This window comes from Drosophila gunungcola, unplaced genomic scaffold (genome assembly GCF_025200985.1).
Source record: "Drosophila gunungcola strain Sukarami unplaced genomic scaffold, Dgunungcola_SK_2 000063F, whole genome shotgun sequence".
Classification (NCBI taxonomy): Eukaryota; Metazoa; Arthropoda; class Insecta; order Diptera; family Drosophilidae; genus Drosophila; species Drosophila gunungcola.
The window spans coordinates 240,818-262,328 of record NW_026453226.1 but is presented as its reverse complement, the minus strand read 5'-3'; the positions used below and the strand labels follow the sequence as shown (position 1 = coordinate 262,328).

Sequence of the window (21,511 nt, the reverse complement as noted above, 5' to 3'; positions counted from 1 at the left end):
TGTAAATCCTATGAGGATGCGAGCACAATTGTGTGAGACTGCACCATGATCCTGCGTGGATACGTGGCGGGAGTCAGGAGGACGAGTTGGTGTCCAATTGAAAATAAAGATAAATTGTGAAAATGAATGTTGTTGAGATATATATAACGCTGTTATCGGTTGTATGTTTATGAAATATGTGAATGATTTAGATTGGAAGCTGTTGTCAATAAATAATTGAAAGGAATAGTTGTTGTAAAGCTTATTGGGTCATGATCACGCATGCATTAGGATGTGTGCAGGTCAAAAAGGCCGTGTGGAAGTTCTCAGAAGTGTTTGAATTCGATGAACGCAAAAGTTATTTGGCGGTCAGATTTGGTTGTAGCTAAGTATACGTAGCTGGTTCCTGGTAAGACATTGGTTCCTGGTAAATCACGGATTCTAGGAATTCCATCTCGTTGAGAGAGTGAGATCCCTCCTGCTCTACTCGTGGCGCGACGGTATTGCCAAAACTCTTAAAGAGAGGCGTAGTCGTCGAGTGAGGCCCGGTCGCCCAAGAGAGAGAGAGAGAGAGAGAGAGAGAGAGAGAGAGAACCGGAGAGCAAGAAGTTGCAAGAAGATGAGCTCTGGTATTTTAAGCGGTGGTCAGTTTGAGTTTGGCTCTTGGCGCGATCGGGACTTACTGCGCAACCGAAGTGGCAGATCAAGAAAATACTCCTTCTCCGTTATGTTATAATATATTTTGTAATATTTCAACATGCATCTTATTTTTGTTTACAAGTTCCTATCAGTGGTAGCAGTAAAATGTTTTGCATACATGTATGTTTTCGAATTAATAGAAATCAGTCTGCTGAGATGGGAACAGGGCATATCGCAGTCGTGCCACTTTAAACACCGACTGCTCTTGAGTGGTTGAGAAAACTTCAAACAAAATCAGCTTTTGTTGTTGTTTTGCGAGCAGATGTTGCTTGCATACCCTACCTACCTACGATTGTTTTTTAGGGGAGCGGGCAGAAACAAAAACAGCTGCTTGGCTTTTGTTTTGTTTACACTTCTTGGAGCACTTGTTTTGAATGTTTTGTTTAATGATCTATGGTTGATATCTGTTTTTATGATTGGCAGTGTAACTTGTTGTCTTTTTCCTTTGCTATTTCTATGAGGGATGCTGATTTTTGGCAATGCAAGAAATAAATAATGAAATACTTTTTTATATTTTTGTGAAGGTAAATGGAACAAATGCAAACATCCTCATATTTTGTTTAAATATTTTTTTAAATGATAATAATTTTAATTGTACCATTATCTTGGATTATAACGAATTTTTTAAAGACAGTTAAAATTGTTAAAGACAACTAAAATTACACTCCAAATCACTAACCAAATCACTCAACCAAAGATCACTAAACATAACATTCAAAACAAGTGCCCTAAAAAGTGTATACAAAACAAAAGCCAGCAGATGTTTTTGTTTCTACCCGCTCTCCTTAAAATCAATCGTCGGTAGGGTATGCAGGCACCATCCGCTCGCTAAACAACAACAAAAGCTGATTTATAGGCTATTTCCACAGAGATCCATCCACCTTCCACCATCCTTTGAAGGGATGGTCCATAGGGTTTTGGCGTTCCAAAATTTCCCAGTTAGTCCGCCGTTAAAATTTACGGACTTCAACGGACTAGCTTATGCGACCCTCATTCCACGCAGTCCATCCTTGAAAAACCGTTGTGATTTTTGAAAAAAGTGAAACTCCGGTTTCCACAGAGCACATCCACCTTCCGATTTCAACTCGGAAAACTTCGATCTCACTAGAAAGAGTAAAGTTTTTTTGCTAGTGAAACTGTTAGTCCATCTGAGTATTAGGCTTTACCAAATTATACTACCCTATGCAAGGCTATTCAACCAGTTTTAATTTCCACAATTCCATTATCGCCACTAAATCACCGACGATAGCTTGACGCACCTTTTTTTATAAGTGCTTGGAAACAAATGTAAGCGATAGGTGGTCACACAGAATCGACAGTTTCAAATTTTACTAAAAGTTTGTTTGCTTCATTGCAAAATGTCGCAAACCATTTTAACTAAAAAACTTAAATTTGCTTAATGGAACGCTGTTTGCCAATTTCCCGTTTTGAACCCGTGGTTTGCCAATAATTTGTGATCTGAAAGTGGCGCAAGCAGCGTGGTGCACGGAAGTAGCCCAAATTCATACATATGAATGTGCAAAAACAGGGTATGAACGATGACGGCTTTCTATTTGATTTTGCCAGTAACTTGCAATTTATAAATATTCGTGCTTCAGCTTTCATCCGCGGCCCTCTGACTGCCTTACTTTAAGTTTTCGAATATAGTACCCGCAGCTGCTGGAGATAGAACAAATAAGCAGACAACAAAAACAGGGAACCATTTATTAACTTGGATGAGTGTATAAAAACTGCCGTGTTGACCCAATAAACTACTCATTTAAATTCGCTACTCAGATTCCAAAAAATAAATAAAAACCACGATCATATAACTTATCTAAAAGCTTTTGATACGCAAGATTTTTTAACATGTACATATAAATATTAGAGCGAAACAAGTTGGTAGAAACCTGATATTAATATAACCGCATAATCGTTGCTAGCAACATTTTTATACCCTTGCGGAGGGTATTATAATTTCAGTTAGAAGTTTGAACCGCAATGAAGGAGACATTTCCGACCCTATAAAGTATATATATTCTTGATCAGCATCACTAGGCGACTATATCATATAGCTCCCATAGAAAAAATACAAATGTATAAAATAACTATCTAATAATTGAGCTGCATATTATCATAGCTTCAATGTTTTTCAACATATACGTAAGTAAATCATAATTTTAATGTTTTCAAAAGTATTTAATTCTTGCAATAGCTGCAAGGGTATATGAACTTCGGCTTGCCGAAGTTTGCTTTCTTTCTTGTTATTTGTATAGTATTCAAACTTTGTTGTTTTGTTTATTATATTTTGTTTATCCCGCTCATTTGACCGTTTAACGGTTTTCAGTTGTTACCTTTAAATGGTAAAAAAATAGTTCGTATACACTTAAGTCTCGCTTTTCCATCCGTTTTTTCGTCAACTCCAATGAATGAGCAAAATTTTACTTTTAAATGCAAGTTTGTCCAGTGATATATCGGCCCTGGTGGTATTTTATCAAATGGCATTTTTTTACCCAACTCAGTCTAGTATTTTTTACTATCGGGTATCGGGTTCTGTCAATTTTCTTCATTCATTGGAATCGTCATACCTTTTTCCTGCTCGCACTTACCTAAAATCGTATAGTTAAAAAAAATTAAAATTAGGAATGAATGAGGCCAGCAATGTGGTGTCATAAGCCTATAATCAATTATGTTCTTTATAGCCCCATCATTTGTCATAATATTTGCGGGATTCAATGCATTATAAGACGCATTCAGCTAGTATACAGGCGAGCTGAACTCATCCATGGTATGGTTCATGAAATTTTTTGATGTTTGAATATAATATTTTTTTAATTTAAAGATACATGATCAATAAAAAATTGATTGAAATTAATAAAAAAATATTTAAAACTTGGCAGCAGAACTTTTTGCAGGTTCATCAAAAGTGAAAATAAAAAACAGGTGTTATATATATATACTCGCTGTTGCGAGTAGTATGCTGTACATTCCGTTGTGACTCAGTATTTTTTAAGTATTTAGATTATTTTTGATTGGCTATTTTGTGATTTTTTGGAGATGCATTTTGGCAATTAATTCGGTAATTAAAATACCAAATGCCAACTCTATAACATGGAAAAATAGGAAGGTATTGGCTTTCATTTGACCTGCGGGGCAAAAAGCTGGACTACCTACAATTGGCGCGGAAAGCACTCATATTTTTGTGAAAATCCAGCAGAAATTAATGGATGGATTATAGGCCAACATCATCGGATAAATCATTAGCAGAGGAAAAACTTTCCACTTGCGAATGTCCAAATTGTATTAAGTTTTGCGTTAATATCCATTTTGTTTGGCAGTAAAATTGAATTTTGTGTTATATGCTTCTATTAAGGTTTGTTTACTTCTAGTAGGCCGATCAGCTGTTTTTGAATCAGCGGGTGCCTGAGTGAATGGTCGCTACAACTCTTTTAAGAGGATATTGTTGTGCGTGCTTGTCCAGACGTCCAGCAACGCTGAGTAAATAAACAAGTAAATAGCTTTTAATTGTTTTTTTTATGGGTTAAAATGGAACAATAGCACATGATTCTTTCCTATTTTGTCAATACATTTACATTAAAACCTTGCGTTGATTCGCGTGGATTCTAACCTAAAACTTAACAGATCAAAATTAACTTTTGTTAATTTTCGGCTAAAATGTATAAATACCAAACCAGTAATAATTAGAAAAAACAAACAGTTACGACAAAATTTAGCTAGTGTTAAAACACACAACCAACGTCAAGGTTTTCCATATTTTGTATATTTTATTAATTTTGGAAAACTTTGTACGTCGTCAAAAATAGTGGAGTAAAAAAGGCGCCTCTTTTACTATGAGGCCATTAATTATTCTAGCGATTATGAAAAATAATAGTACGTAGCGCGTAAAATTTTTTTTTATATTTATTGATATTAAAATTAAATAGTATTGCTTTTTTTATATAGAAACCTCGAGAATTAGCTTTTATGCCAAAAAAGCGAGAATTTATCCCAAAGTGAGCCGGTTCGGTTTAGATTTTATAGGTCGTTTAAGTTTTGGATGGTGTTTGGTTTAAGTAAGCTGTGATTTTACTGTATATGTAGAAACGATTTGTATGTATTACCCGAGCGTGCTAATTGATTTATGCAATTGACTCCACTGTTTTTATACCCTTGCAGAGGATATTATAATTTCAGTCAGAAGTTTGCAACGACGTGAAGGAGACATTTCCGACCCTATAATTCTTGATCAGCATCACTAGAATAGTCGAACTAGTTTCATGCAGATAGCTTTAAAACTGAGAGACTAGTTTGCGTAGAAACGGACGGACAGACGGACGGATAGACGGACAGACGGACATTGCTAGATCGACTCCCCTAGTGATGCTGATCAAGAATATATATACTTTATAGGGTCGGAGATGTCTCCTTCACTGCGTTGCAAACATCTGATTGAAGTTTCACCGTGGATTTTTGATGGTGACGTTTATTAAGCAAAACGGCGTGGGTTTAAAACTGGCATTAGACAAGTTTTTTCAAAAAAATTTTCATATAAATGTTTTTTTTTTTATTTTGTTTGTCTCTTTGATTTTTTAATTGCTTTTATACATTTTTTTGTTTTATTTTAAATTTGGATTTTTGTTTTTTTTTTGTGTTCCCTTAAATTTTTTAAATTTTATGTTTTTTTCATTTGTTTTTATTTTTATGTTTTTTGTTTGGTTTTTTTGTTTTGTTTTTAATTTTAATGGTTTTTTTTTTGTTTTATTTTTATTTGTTTATATTTTGATGTTTTTTAATTTTATGTTTGTTTTTGTTATATTTTTTTTTGTTAATTTTGTATGTATGTGTGTTTTATGTTTTTTTTTATATTTATGTTTCTGGTTAAATAAAAATAAATTTCTAATATTAAATTAAAAAAAAACAAATAATAGTAAAAAAAAAACAAAAACTTATAAAAAAAAGAAAGAAGTAAAATATAAGTTTATTTATGCCGCAGAATATTCGACAAAAAAGAAAATATTATAAAACGGTGATGGCATCCTGATTTAATAATAACAAATTCTGCAAACAAAGTTAAAAATTTCATTGAACTTAACCTTCAAAAATAGCAAGCATTATTTACTATGAAGTCAGTTTTTCAAAATCCGAGCACCTATAATACGTCATTAAAAATATCATCTAAAAAAGTAAAGCAAAAAAATTTCAAATTGAAATAAGGCATTCAAGCAGGATTCGAACTCGGGCCATTCTCGCCCAAGACCTTTCCAACTTACGCCCTACACCTCTAATCAACATGATTCTTAAATCGAGTTGACAAAAATAGAAATTCAGAAGTCAATTTAATTAGCATATACTTAGGTAAAAGTACGTTCTGCCTTATACCCTAGTCACCTAAATGCGGCGTCCCAGGCAAAATGTATCGGCCAGCAGGTGGAACAAAGTTCGGTCTAAATTTCGTCGGCAAGATGGTTCGCCTTACAGGTAGAATAGAGTTCTGCCTCCACTCAATGACTCCTTAAGTTCGATATAAGCACGACCTAGCACCGTCGGATCTCAACGTTGTACTCTCAGCCTTGTAGACCTACCGTCGTTTGGCGTTTCAACTTATCAAAGTCGTTTTGTTTGCCGTTCGACCTCGTGAGGATTTAACGTCCAGCGTTTACTGTTGCACTTAGCTGGTCCTGCATCGGGATTTTTGGGGAAATTTTAGACTCGTAACAGGTTTCACCGATAAGTTTCCAAATAAGAAGGCATATTGAGATCTGAGCCCACAAAGTTAAAAAATCTCATGCAATTTTGTAAATTAGCTTATTTTCTTGCATACATTCTAATATATTAACTTATCATTTAAAATTATGTCAACTGCCCAATGGTGGATCCATAATTGTATGCGATTCAGTTAATTTAATATTCAAAAAATCCACAAAATCACTACCAAAACAAGATGGAAAGCAAACTTCGGCAAGCCGAAGTTCATATACCCTTGCAGCTATTGCATTAATTAAATACTTTGAAAACATTTAAATTATGATTTACTTGAGTATGTGCTAAAAAAAAACATTGAAACTATGATGATTTGCAGCTCAATTATTAGATAGTTATTTTATATATTTTTATTATTTCTTTGGGAGCTATATGCTATAGACGTCCGATTTTGATAAAATTTATACCATAATTCTGAAATAATTAAACATTGCTATATGTCGAAGAACTAAACAAAAAATTAAAAAACAGCAAAGTTATAATTTTTTTTCATTTATTTTTCCGATTGTTCCTATGGGAGCTATATGCTATAGTCGTCCGATCCGGCTCGTTCCGACTTATATACTACCTGCAATAGAAAGACAACTTTTGGGAAAGTTTCATGCAGATAGCTTTAAAACTGAGAGACTAGTTTGCATATAAACGGACGGACAGACGGACAGACGGACGGACAGACGGACGGACAGACGGACAGACGGACAGACGGACGGACAGACGGACATGGGTAGAACGACTCTACTAGTGATGCTGATCAAGAATATATATACTTTATAGGGTCGGAAACGTCTCCTTCACTGCGTTGCAAACTTCTGACTGAAATTATAATACCCTCTGCAAGGGTATAAAAACCAGAATTTTTTTTAAAGTTAAATTCAATTTGAACTGTTCTACAAAAAGTTTTGGCGCTCTCGTGGTCAATTCTTTTACCCCGTAGGAACGATCGAATAACTAAGCTAAAAAACGTCATAGACATTGTTTTTAAACATACACGCATATATGTAAATCGAATATTAAAAGAACATTAAATTTTGGCAATAGCTTCAAGAGTATGCCTATAAACATTAACTAGACGAAGTTTTCTTCCTTTATTGTTTAAGTAGAAATATTAAAATTATTGTTTAAGTAAAAACAGAAAACGTTTAACGCATTTTCACATCTTTTTTATTACTCGTTTTCTTCTTTGTTTTAAATTTTGTCTTAATTTTTGTAATGATTCTCGCGCCAAGATTTGCTGATTTAATAAAGTTTAGCACTGGGACGTTTTCGGCTAGGACTATGTCGGATTGGGGGGAACTTTTATCTAAACTTGCTAACGAAATTACATGAGATAATTGTGCTAACCTAGCCAGATGCTAATTTTTTTTAAGTTATGTTCATGCGTATTGTTTTGAGAGCTTGGTGTTAGTGCTCTTTATTAATCGCCCTACCTTGTTACACTCTTCAGTATATTAAATTTATGTAAACCCTAAAGTATGTTGATGTGTACCCCAATATATTTACTTGAACAAAATTTATTCATCTTAACTTTCAGAATAAAATCTTTATATCTATGTCAACATACATGTAAAGGTCGTAATCATTCACGGTTTATTTTTCATTATTTTTCTTAAAAAAGTTGAAAGTTGTATAATAACTTTTAAAGAATGTAAGTAATAATTTTCAGAGAAATGAAAGCCGGTGACCGTGGATCTTCGGAGGCGCCTTGAAAAAAAGTTGGTTTGCGGTGAACATCATAACTCGTGACCTAATTTTTCGAGCTAATCACAAAAAGGGTTTTTTTTTTATCATTTTAATGTGAGCAACGCGATTTAAGCTTAAACGAGGATGGAACCTAGCTTCGGCAAGCCGAAGTTTTAATACTTTGCGAAATGTCCTGAAAAGTATAAAATTTTAAGCGATTTCACCCCATTGTTTTACCCTGATCAAGGTATGCAGAAAAAAAATACGATTTGGAAATATTCATATGAATTGCTTTTATTGCGCGAAGTATCTTCAATTCTTGCAAGTTATATACGATTGTTCCTATGGGAGCTATAGGATATAGACGTACGATCGGGGCACAGTTCGTGAATTGATATTGGGGAAAAAAGTATTAAAAAAAAAGTTATAAATCGATTACTGGTAAAACAACATCTAGTTCACTGATTTCCCTGACTGGCAGTTGTGACAGCGCGTCAATAACTATATTAAAACTTCCTTTTCTGTGTTCATTGAATTCGTTGAGATCAGTTTGGCTCATAACCCATTTTAAGTACTGGTGTTTTTTTTTAATAAATTAAGCTTAGCTTAACTGCATTGTGGGAGGGAACTCGGTTTTTCTTATAAATCTGTACTTACTATTAGAGTTTTAATAATATTTGTTTAAAATTGTATAATCCATGTGAATTGTTATTGAAACTTCATTCTCATGAGCATGCTTTGTCAATGCTCCTAGGATTTGTTTTTGTGGCGACTTCAATCTCGTGCTTAAGGTCGTCAATCGTCTCTGGGTGGTTGGCGTAACACTTATCCTTGACGGCACCCCACAAAAAATAGTCCAACGGGGTCAAATCGCAGCTGCGAAGTGGCCAGTTGTCATCGCCGTTTCGGCTGGTTATGCGATTTTCGAACGTACCGCGCAAAAGATCGATTGTGACGTTGGCTGTGTGGCACTTAGCGCCGTCCTGCTGAAACCATATGTCGATGCATTGGCTTCTCCAAGACGACGTGTGGATTTTCGGAACCACAAATGCGACAGTTTTGCTTATTAACATAACCGAGGTGGAAATGGGCCTCATCATAAAACACGATTTTTCGGTAGAAATGGTCACCTTCGACTAAGCGCTCCATTCCGCGAACCGAAAACGCATTGGACGGTCATGCGCCTTAAGCTGCTGAACCAACTTAATCTTATACGGAGGTCTTAGACGGAGGTCTTTGGTAAAAATCCGTTGCAGGGAAGTGCGCGAAATGTCCAACTCTTGAGCAGGTTAGAAAATATGAGAAGCTCGTAAATTTTCGAAAACCAATAAGTTGACTTTTTTATTTTGTAATCGCAAGATAATTGTTTGCCCACATTTTCCCACCTTTTAGAATTTTGAAAAAGTAAAAACTTTAGAAAATATGTTATCATGAAAAAAAATCGTTTGCCCACATCTTAAAAATATGATTTTTTAACAAAAAACGTATGCCGACGGCTTTTAAACAGCATTGTCCGAAAAAAAACGTTTTCCCACCTATTAAAAATGTTTTTTTCGAAAAAACAAAAGATGCCCAAATTCGTTTGAACTCTCATGTATAACTCTAAGCTTAAACGTACAATAAAATACAATACAATACAATACTTCAAATCTGAACCACTCCCTCTTCCCTTTGCATAGCCTGACACCCTTTGACCTGAGTACTTCAAAGAATGAAATTAAGAAAAGGTCCGTTACAGAATTGCCGCCCAAATTGGAGCTAAGGCTTTTAACAAAATATATTTTATATTTTTCCCCCGTTTACTAGTACCCAACCAAGCATTTACATTAGATTCTAAAGTTACATACAGTCTACGCAACTTGGAATAGGCAGAATAAATTAAATAAAACTACAGAAATAGACTATGTGAAATATTTAAGTAACAAATGTATTTAAAATTAGATTCCGTCGAAATATATCGCTGTCGCATATGATGGCTTAACATAATTTTAAATATCTTGTTAAATTGAAAACGTTCATTCTCAAATTTTTTGCGCATGATCCTCTTTTACAAAAAATTAAGTTCAATCTTAATTTTCAATAAATTTTTCGACAAATACACGAAGAAAATAATATGTACTCATAAAATATAGAATACAATGGGTTACGTTACTTAAGGATAGGTCCTACACACACACAAACAAAAAAATTAAGAATTTTGACATATATAAAAAAAAGTTCAGCTTGAGCAAGGCTATAAATTCTTGCAATAAAAAAATATAAATATTGTATTATTAAATAAAAAAAAATAGAAGAAAAATACAAATACAAAAAAAAACAAAATTCAAAATTGGGGCAAGACTTATCTGTAAGGCTTAGCGTTGAAAACTTAGCAGCCTTGACATCAGCCAATAAAAAAAATTTTGTCCTATTTGCAATGAGGTCAACAGTGAATCTGAACATATAACACCTTGTAGACACCAATTTCACAAATTGTGCTCACTAACTTGGCTAAAAGACATTGAGACATGTCTCTTATGCCGTCAGCATTGCACCCGGTCGGAGGTACTTAATCAAGATCCAACTGCAGCAAAAACTGGTAGCTCACGAACTGGTACCATACCCAGAACACGACCACCAACCTATAATAGTTCGAGTTATGCACAAAACACGTCTAATCTCCCAAGGTTAAGCCCAAATACATTGTCGTCTCAAACCTGTGCGTCAGCGTACAGCTCCAAACTCACAAGATCTGTCCGAAGATCGAGTTCAATAAACAATAGTCAGCATATTGGAAAACCAGAGGACTAGTCTGGTGGCAACTATTGTAGATCATCTCTAGCAAGCGTTCCGACTTATATAATACCTGCAATAGAAAGACAACTTTTGGGAAAGTTTCATGCAAATAGCTTTAAAACTGAGAGATTAGTTTGCGAAGAAACGGACGGACAGACGGACGGACAGACGGACATGGCTAGATCGACTCGCCTAGTGATGCTGATCAAGAATATATATACTTTATAGGGTCGGAAATGCCTCCTTCACTGCGTTGCAAATTTCTGACTGAAATTATAATACCCTCTGCAAGGGTATAGTAATGTAAGCGTAAGTAATAAAAATACATTAAAATTATGGTAACCGATATGTGGAATGTAATTGTTGTAATTTTTGTTTGCAAATGTATGCATTTTTTCAGAAATACGTGTACATATGTATATGCATGTATCTGTAACTTCTGCGGTCCGAAAACTTTACTTTTCTCATGGCACGCGCAGCTTGAATTGTATGCATGTAATATGAAACACAAACATTTTACCCTGATAATCTATTACTTGGAACCATTTCCTGATGCTTAATTAGTACAAACTTCAAAGACTATATGAAATATGAAGTACGGTCAAATTAAAGTTACTGATATGTAAGGGAGATCAAAATTGTGGTTGGGCTTATAAGCTCACATAACATAACGGGTCCCATATATTTCTTTTGCGGGCAAAAAAAGGATGCTATTTGTCTGCATTTTTTCAGAAATACAGAAATAATATAATACAATTATATATACAGCTGCGGTGTTAATAATAGTAGTGGGAAAATGTAAAAATGTAAATGTAAAGCATAGGACATCTTTTCTTTTAATTAATTATTTTGCTGAATACAACAACAAACAAAATGAGGCTTAAAACGCCTTTGATATTGTTTTAGTTTTTTAAGGAAATTAATAAATAATAAATGTAATAAATAATTTTAAAGCAATTTAAGGAAAGAACTATAAATTGTCGTTCATCTGCACTTTCAATTGGAATGAAAATGTTTATAGTAACTGATCTTTTTTTAAATTAAAAATGAAAAAACATTTATTTTTATCAATCTTTTTACAAAATTAAAAAAAAATATATCTTTGATGATTGTATTTTTTTAAATTTGCCACATTTAGTTTATTGTACTTGAAAATGTAATACTGTTTTGTTTTAAAAAACGAAACGCGAAACTTGTGTTTGCAGAAAAATAGCGAAAATCGACGACGAAAAGGGGTGGCTTGGAAGGAGTTCAAATGATCACTAAATTTAATATTCCAACGATTTCTCTTAGAACCTATATTATGCTAAGGTGGCAAGAGACGGGGCGATTTCGCAAGAGCGAACGAAGAAAAGCTTTATTGGCTCCTGCTCTCGCCCTACAACTAGTAACTTCAGTTTAGATTCAAATAATAGCGCTAAGTGCACCGTTACCACGTAGCCTATCCTCCACGCTGGGGCGGAAGGTTGTCCGGCGACGACAACAAGCTTTCCCGCGACGATGTTGGGCTCCCACTGGTGCCACTTGGACCTCTTCTGGAGGCTGGAGATGGACTCCCGGGACCCTTGCTGGCAAAACCTATGCCTGTGACGCCTCGCCATCGTCGCAAGCAGGTCAGGCTGATCTGGTCCGGGAGCGCCGCTGATGGTGGGGCCAGAGGGGGCCCCGATCGTTCGGGTGGTTGCTTAGAGCTGCAAGGGGCCTGAAGTTGAGCACGGCCTCCACGCTGGTGAGAGGAGTTCCGAGCTCCTCCGCGGTCAAGTGGTCTTAGCCTACCGTCCGAAGGAACAGGTGCTTTGTAGACTTCACTCCAGGCTCCCATAGTCCGCCGAAGTGCGGTGCTCAGGGCGGTATAAACCCAAACTCTCATCCTTTTTTGCTGCGAGTATTTCGATACCTCTCCAGACGGGCTCGGAACTCAGGGCCGGAATCCCGCGACGACTCACGAACTTTTGAAACGCCAGCAATAACGCATCAGTGGTTAGGTCAGGCACTAATTCTGAGTGGACCGCTTTGGTCGCAAAACAGACGACCAAGGCCACGTACGACTTGTACGGTGGCTTGCTGAAGGGACCACAAAAATCAACGCCACAGATATTGAACGGGCGGAGAGCTCGAAGTCTATCTGCTGCAGCGCATGCACGACCGAACTGTTTGTTGGCAGACTTCTTGAGAATTAACTAATCATATTTTCTAGCGCAGACGACTTACGTGAGCTCGTGGTCCAGCGTGACAATTCGTAACGTGCAGATATGACACATAGGATCTGACGAACTGTAGCTTTTAGACAGCAACAACGGGACAAGGAGCATATAATAACCGACCCCCAACACGGAGCAATGTCGAGGAACACCAATCTAATTTATTTTGCTGATTAAAAAGGTTTAGCTTTTGAATATTCGTTGCTACCTGTTTTTTTCAGAATTTTTCTTATGTCGTCCCTGAATTATTGAAATTTGATAGCTTCAACAATTTTCTCAAAAGCGAAATCCAGTTCTCTAGGCGAAATACTTTGACACCTTTCTGCAAAACCGATAACGACGAGGGATTGGTTTTGATCCAGTGTAAAGTGATCTCGGAGTCTGTCCACAGGAAAGCATTCTCAGTGGGAAAATTTAGCAATGGTCTGACACGATAATAGAGATCTGCTAAAAGGTGAGCTGCACACAGCTCAAGGCGAGGCAAAGTTTTCGTCTTGAGGAGAGCTACTTTCGACACTTTCAAACCTTCAGAAGTTAGAGTACGAACGTAGATGCACGCTCCGTACGCTCGCATGGAAGCGTCAGCGACACACAGTTCCTGTAACAACATCATTGTCTTTGTCGCGGGAAGATCCTGGAAAGAGTCATCCGACCGAAATTGAATGTAATCGTTAACCGGAAACCAAACCACGCTAAGGGTCTCAGTTATGCCATAAGTGGCATTACAGCCCTATCAGATGCGGATAACTCTGGGCAGTTTAAAAACCACTTTTCCAATTCAAAACTTGCTCCTGGCGCAATTCAACAAATTGTTAACATAAAAATCATTCTGAATAATCTTTTCGGTTTTGGGATGAGTTGCTTGCGCCATCTCTCCTAGCCACATTAAAGACCGAATCGCCAAAAAGGGTTCTGACGAAGTTCCATATGTAACTGTTTAACTTAAAGATTTTCAGGGACTCGACAAGATCACGTCTGCATACAATGAGCTGAAAGCTTCGGTCAGCTTCGTCCACCATCACTTGGCGATACATCTTTTTGATGTCGGTCGCAAGAGCAAACTTATGCATTCTTAACCGAAGAAGAGTCGAGTACAGCTCCACTTGGATAGTTGGGCTTACCATCAAGATGTCATTCAACGCTACCTGCGGGGAAGTATGGATCGATGCATCGAAAACTACTCTCAACTTAGTTGAAGTACTTTGTAGCCAAAGTGCGTAGTATTCGGAATTTTGTCATTGGCCCATTGAAACATATTCCTCCATGAATTCAATGACAATTTCCTTTCTAGCGACAAAAATCTACGTTTTGAAACTTCGTATGATGAACCAAGAGTATTTGGGTCCGATTTGAACGGCAAACAAACCGAAAGTCTGCCGGGCGAGGAGTATGGACTTTACCCTTGGGCGGCACAGACCAAAATTTCTGCAGGGTTGTGCCAATTGACTCCAACGCTTCCTCCTGGCAGCTGAGATGTACAATTTTTTCAGTCTTTACTTTTTTTTCAAATGCACATCTCCCTGACACTATCCAGCCGAGAACTGTCTTTTGTAAGATGGGGAGTTCAGACCCCTGCTTTATCTGGCCAATAGATAAAAGTTCAAAGAACGTATCAGCGCCGAAAAGCATATTTATTTTTGGGGCTTGAAAAAGAATGGATCTGCCAACTGAATATTTTCAGGCACCCTCCACCCGCTGGTATTCACCGCTTGATCCGGATGACAACCAGAAATATTTTTCATGATTCAAAAATCGGACGACAACTGGCTGTTCCCTACTCGCGACTTCACAATCGTGTGTATTTTTTTTGTGGCTTGGGCACGTCCTCTCTTGTAATTTTGAGCCTCTGAGCGAGCTCATCGGTCACAAAATTTATTTGTGAACCAGAGTTAAGCAACGCTCGAGCTTATACAAACTCGCCACTTTTAGTTTGAACGCTCACAACAGCAGTTCCAAGAATGACTCGATCCGATGCAGTGGCATGCAAAACATGCGAAGTGAATGGAGTCTCCTGCATGAGCGTGGACTGAGAAGGGGGTGGCAACGCGAGATTTGTGTTTGGCGAATATATGTGTAGCAACGTGTGATGTGAGGAATTGCACTCTGTACATCTGCTCGATTTGCATTTTTGTCCGTTTGACCATTTCTTAAACAGTTCATTCATAAGGGTGCTCTTTTAGCGAAATCGAATCTTTGCTGAACTGTTAGGGCTGCGAAGGAAGCGCAGTTTCCAATCTGATGTTCAGCTGAGTTGCAATACACGCATTGAACAGAGTCGTTCCTGGCAGCGACAAACGAAAGACTCCTATTTCCATTCTTCTTAGGGTTAGATTGGGTCTGCTGAACAGTGTTGGGCTTGGAAGCCTCTTCCGCTACCATGTGTTGGTATCGCCTGTTAAGGGCCGCCTCACATTCGCTCCAAAGTGAAAGCGAAGTATAATCTAACTGTTCTTCCCATTTTCTTTTAGTTCATGCATCGACCATGCTTTTTACCAGATGTATTAAAATAGCATTAGTAATGCGTCTATCATCCCCAATAGGCAGCAAGGAGTCATGCTGTAGCTGAAGGCTGAACATTTTTTTTGCAAATTAAAAAGTGTCGATATGTTGTCAAAAAAATAATTAGACAATCATTAGCGTACACCACTTTAGGGCTAGCAAGGAGTTTGGGATAATTTTCCGCAGTGACTTGCAAGGCACTAACTGTTCCTAAAGCGTCTCCAGCTAAACACAAAATTAAATGATTGAATTGTTCAATATCGTGTAATGTGTCGTCTTTGTCAACGAAAGTTTCAAAAAGCTTATAGAATTTTTAAATTCTAAGTGTGTTTGTCAATACGGTATTCTCTTCCAACTTTTCGCATATACATCTTTTATATCTTTCACTTCTATTTGGTTTTGAAAAAGTGAAGCATTTTCAATGTGCGTACTTAGAATCTCTAATCGACACTCAAGCTCAAACGGATTCACAGATAATTTAGCGTATTTTAAATAGCGATACGTTCGGTTAATACTTTTCATGCAAACATCTCGTTCGTGCTTAAGCTCTTAGATATACTTGTTTGCCATTGCGTTTATTTGTATTTATTTTTGTTAAATATTTATTTTTATTAATATTATTTATTTGTTTATTAATCTAAAAAAACCAAACGAGTAATATACCGAACGCACGCAGTGTAGGGGAGCTAAATGCCGAGAAGTACAGTAAAAAAATCTAAATAGGGTTTTTATAATTTTTTATAAGCCCTGCGACAGTAATATGCCGCACGCACGCAGAGTGACCAAGATTCGGCAGTGAAAACAATCGAGTCCATGAGAATTTGTATACTCGTAGAGTTTATTGTATTTGTTAAAAAGTATGTTAAATAAATATAGTCTGGGATAGCCGAGGCGATCTAGCCATGTCCGGCTGTCTGTCCGTCCGTATGAACGGCGAACTATAAATGTTAGGGATTTGGTTTTTGACATGTAGATTCTCGAAGTTCTGACGCAGCGCAAGTTTATTTAAATTCCGGCCACTCCAAATCCTAGCATCTATGTAAGGACACCAATCTTTATAACTTGTATATGAAAGATAAAGAACTTTATATTTTTATTAAAATACGCTGCCGATGAACCGAATCGTTTCTGCAAAACTCGATATATAACCAAATTATGCATGAAAACAGGTGAAAAACGTTTTTTACACCTAATCCAACTGCGCCGAAAATCAACGATTGATCTCTGGAGGAATTTGTTGGTTAGAATTTGTAAGCCAGTGTTGTTTCAGAAGTTATTTTGAAATTTGTTGAGAAATGGATATCTTTTTGTTTGGAAATTAAACCTGAAGTATAGTTCTACATCGCAAGATATATTCGTATAAATTTAAACAAAATTATGTTATTTTTTTTTATTAAAACATAGTCGTCCGATCCGTCCCGTTCTTATATATATGTTGTATTTTATTTTTATTTAAAAATGAAAAGAATCAATAAAAGCAAAATAAGAAACGAAAGCTATCAGATAATAGTTAAATAAATATGGCACTATTAGATGGCCTTCAGTTCAATTCTATTTGTATTGAAATCAACAGAGAGGACCTATTTTCTAGCTGTGATGTGACGTTATTGAGTATTTCTCGATCGGCACTGCTGATTATCCTGATTATGAATATTTATACTTTCGAAGGAATACAATAAACGCTTTTATTAAACTTGCTAGTATACAGGGATAATCATAAATATTTACACAATTTATAAGCATTTTTCATTTGACCACCCCTGTATATATTTCTTGACAGTTTTAATAAAACGTTTAGCTGTTCAATTAAAAACCCAATACTGCAAGTACAAGTAAAATTCGTAGCTTGACAGTTAGTTCGAGGGAAAAACCATTTCAAAAACAACACAGAAACAAAAAAAAAAATTAAGAAATTAATCAAAAAGGGTATTCAGCTAAAAGCACCAATAATTTTGTAATGAACACGCGCATACAATATTTGCTTATCCCTTGTTCTTCTATTCCTCCCAGCATGGAATTACAGACAGTAAAGGTGAATAACCTGCGTTGCACCACCACCGTGGTCTCTTCCCTCCAAGCATCTGTTTCTGCAACATCATCTCCCAACCTTACGCCAAAGAAGAGAGTGGCCAAAGTTGCCGCCGGCGAAACCACTTTCTTCGAGCAGCTGAATCCACAGCAAAAGCGGCAGGTAGACTTCAATAGCCGTAATAGCCTTAAGAGTTCAATCTCGGAGGTCGATAAGGAGTTCAATGACCATAAGAACTTTCTTGGCTCTCTAACAGACAGTGAGATAATGGAAAAATCAAACGGCTCGCTAAGTTGTGCCTCCTCAAACACATCGGTCACGCCTGGAATGAACATCATTGGAAGTGGCGCCGCCACTGGCTCTGCTTCGACGACATGCTTGGCCGTTGTACCCAACATCGCCCAAATTAAGAAGCGCATCTCGAGTAGCCGCACGCCGACACGCAAGGCGCATCGGATTAAATTCTACCGCAACGGTGATCGCTTTTATCCGGGCGTAACAATTCCTGTCTCTAACGAACGGTATCGATCCTTTGAAAGTCTCTACGAAGATCTTACCCGGTTGCTCGAGGAGAACGTGAAGATACCAGGTGCAGTTCGCTCCATCTATAGCATGTGTGGAAAGAAGGTGAGTACTGCTCGGTAATATCATAGCTCGCAGGGAATTTTATGATTTTGCCTTGGCAGGTTACCACTTTCGATGAGTTGGAGGACGGTCAGAGTTACGTTTGTTCCTGTAATAACGAGAATTTTAAGAAGGTAGAATATAACACTAGTTCCCAGGCTTTGGCCAATCTGACGCTGGCCAACACTAGTCGCTCGAACAATCAGCGGCTGGCTAAATTTCATCGACCTTCCTCACCCCTTAAGAACGGATCACTCTCCAGCAATGGGTCAGCTGCAGCTTATGCTGGAGGAGCGGCCAATGGAAGTCCGTTGATTGCCTCCCGATTCAGCGAGCTTGACACTGTGGTTCATCCACGTATCGTTACGCTTATACGGAATGGCACTAAGCCACGACGCATCATGCGCTTGTTGCTAAACAAGCGTAACAGTCCAAGCTTCGATCACGTCCTGACCGCCATCACGCAAGTGGTTCGCCTAGATACAGGTTATGTGAGAAAGGTATTTACCCTTTCAGGGTCACCAGTAGTCCAACTCGCTGATTTTTTTGGGCCGGATTACGTATTTTTTGCGTATGGCACAGAGCGTATTAACACAGCGGAGGATTTTAAGCTTGAGGGTGACGAGCAACGTGCTATCAATGTCATACGTAAGACCCTGCGCACCGCGGGGACCACATGCAAGGGACCAAAGCCCAAGATGCCTGTCAAAAGCAAAAAGGTGTATCCTCCGTTGGTAGTTTCGGAGTCGTTCAAAGCAGCTCCCGCGCTTAAAGATGATGAGCAGCAGGCCTTACTAAAAATAACTGGCGTAGAGGTCGATGATTTGCCAGCTAATATTCGGGACCTTTACACTCTGGGAGAAATTATTGGCGATGGTAACTTTGCCATTGTGCTCAAAATCAAAGATCGCCAAACGGGCCATCCCTACGCCCTGAAAATTATAGATAAAAGCAAGTGTAAGGGCAAGGAGCACTACATTGATGCCGAAGTTCGAGTCATGAAAAAATTAGATCATCCGCATATAATATCACTAATAATGGACGTGGGCCAACATACAAATATGTATTTGGTTCTGGAGTATGTTAGTGGTATGTTAAAAGCCAGAATTTTTGTACAGCATTTTCCAGCAAAAGTATGTTCTAACTAAATTAATTTTAGGTGGCGATCTATTCGATGCAATTACCCAGGTGACGCGGTTTTCAGAAAGTCAGTCGCGGATTATGATTAGGCATTTGGGCTCCGCCACGTCTTACCTACATTCCATGGGCATTGTACACCGAGATATTAAGCCGGAGAACCTCCTAGTAAGACACTTGCAATTACAAATAATTATCTATGATGCGAATTATAATTAAAATCATTTATTTTTTCAGGTTGAATTAGATGAACATGGAAACGTTCTTGAACTTAAGCTAGCTGATTTTGGATTGGCGTGTGAGGTAACCGAACCTCTATTTGCTGTCTGTGGTACTCCCACATATGTAGCACCAGAGATATTGTTAGAAGTCGGATATGGCTTAAAGGTGGGAAATAAATAGCTATTGAACGGGAAATAGTTTGCTAAATTTTTTTCGTTTCTGCTCCCAAAAGATCGACGTTTGGGCCGCTGGTATCATTTTGTATATATTGCTGTGCGGGTTCCCGCCATTTGTGGCGCTTGACAACCAACAGGAACCTCTCTTTGACGCTATTATATCGGGAATTTATGAGTTTCCCGATCCCTACTGGTCAGATATAGGCGACGGCGTGCGCGATTTAATCGCCAATATGCTTCAGTCGGATCCGGACGTTCGGTTCACAAGCGAGGACATCCTTGATCATTATTGGACGATGGGAAATGAAAACGTTTGCAACGATTATAATAGATGAATCGTAGTCGTGTGGAGTGTTTATTATACTCCCCTTGACCTTTTAGACGCAAGTAATTTTGTATCATGTATCTTAGAACGCTATTCTCTAAGACAATACGTTATGATAGTCGTATAGCGGATACCACAATCTAAACACGACCATAGAACAACACTGAAGAAAATGAAAACGAGCATTTCTACTATTCCAATATTCACACCTTTTACGGTGGTTTCCATCATATTTTATTTTAAAATATTTATATGGTACATGTATAAGTACATAAATTATTGTATCGCTCTTCTAATGTTTTCAGTTCATATTTTTATTAATGAATAAATAAAGAAAAAGGGTGAATATTATTTTTTTTTTAATTAAAATGTTTTGGACATAGGATCCTTACTTTCCAACATTTTCTCGCGGAGTTTTTGATCCATCTATAACTACTCTGCTAAATGTCAAAAGAAACCTCACGGAAACTTTAAGCCAAAAATTCTTTTCAAAGAAAAATATTTTCAGTTTTAAAATATTTTGAGAATCGTTTATATGCAAATAATTTCTTTCTTGAACATATTTTTTTGTTAATTACTGCCTTTTAAAACTTCAAAAACTACCGCTCGATTTATTGTACACCTCACTAGCTATTTTCTCAAGCATTTGCAAAACTTTTTGCGATAAGTAAAGGTTTGGGATGTAACAAAAAAATTAACCATTTTTATTTGTTGTTTCTGATTTGATTAATAAATTTTATGAATAAAGTGCACTAAAAGCACAGACAAAAACACATTCGGGAAAACCGTGACTAGACCTTTGGCAGTAAAACTTGGGAAAAAAACTTTTTGTCTAGAACGGACAATTAGCAGTTATCTCTTTTATATAAGGAATATTTTCCCTACTTAAAACTAAGTGCAACAGCCAGGTAATAGTCTGTAAATTGTGTGTAAGTTGCCTTATAATAGCTGTGGTTTTACCCAGGGGGAAAAGATACTAGGAGGAAAAAGATTCAGGCAAAGTTATTTCCACTCCGAAGAAGAATTCTAGCGTGTAGCAGGGGACTGCCTTAGACCCTTTACACTGCCAAAAAACTTGAGGCAGGTTGAAAGGATCATAAACTTTCACGTCGGCCAATGTTAAGCAGGAACCTTTTTATTTCTGACAAAAACAGTTGTTTAAAATTGGCCAAAATTAAATTAGTTATTAACATTAATTACCATGGCTTACAAATTTATATCCACAAAATCTACCATACACGCATTGACAAGATCCTCCAAAAAATTACATACCCAAATGAAATGTCATATTATGTTTGCTCTCCGCTGCTCTTCATGCACGAACTATGTTTTTTAAATATGCGGTGACGTCAATTAAAATTTAGAACTTTAACCACCAAGCTAAATTTCTGCTTAAGCTGAAGGGCGAGAGACAGAGTGGATTCGA

The 21,511-nt window shown here is 37.2% G+C and overlaps 1 protein-coding gene and 1 long non-coding RNA gene across 2 annotated transcripts; one reads left to right on the top strand and one right to left on the bottom strand.

Annotated features, from left to right (window-relative positions):
• Positions 1–697: 697 nt before the first annotated feature.
• On the bottom strand, positions 698–3,611 carry LOC128264282 (uncharacterized). Its single transcript, XR_008268706.1, has 2 exons — positions 3,012–3,611; positions 698–1,782 (listed from the first exon to the last, which is right to left on the bottom strand). It is a non-coding gene; the product is annotated as an uncharacterized LOC128264282 (long non-coding RNA).
• On the top strand, positions 1,980–20,444 carry LOC128264273 (serine/threonine-protein kinase GA29083). Its single transcript, XM_052999683.1, has 6 exons — positions 1,980–2,207; positions 17,583–18,228; positions 18,288–19,314; positions 19,385–19,530; positions 19,600–19,749; positions 19,817–20,444. The coding sequence occupies exons 2-6, from the start codon at positions 17,584–17,586 to the stop codon at positions 20,093–20,095; spliced, it is 2,247 nt and encodes a 748-aa protein (XP_052855643.1). The 5' UTR covers positions 1,980–2,207; position 17,583; the 3' UTR covers positions 20,096–20,444.
• Positions 20,445–21,511: the final 1,067 nt, after the last annotated feature.

Coding starts and splice junctions, on each gene's coding strand:
- LOC128264273 (XM_052999683.1), top strand. CDS start 17,584: ATGGAATTACAGACAGTAAAGGTGAATAACCTGCGTTGCACCACCACC. Junction 19,315..19,384: donor GGTTCTGGAGTATGTTAGTG/GTATGTTAAAAG, acceptor AATTAATTTTAG/GTGGCGATCTATTCGATGCA. Junction 19,750..19,816: donor AAGTCGGATATGGCTTAAAG/GTGGGAAATAAA, acceptor TGCTCCCAAAAG/ATCGACGTTTGGGCCGCTGG.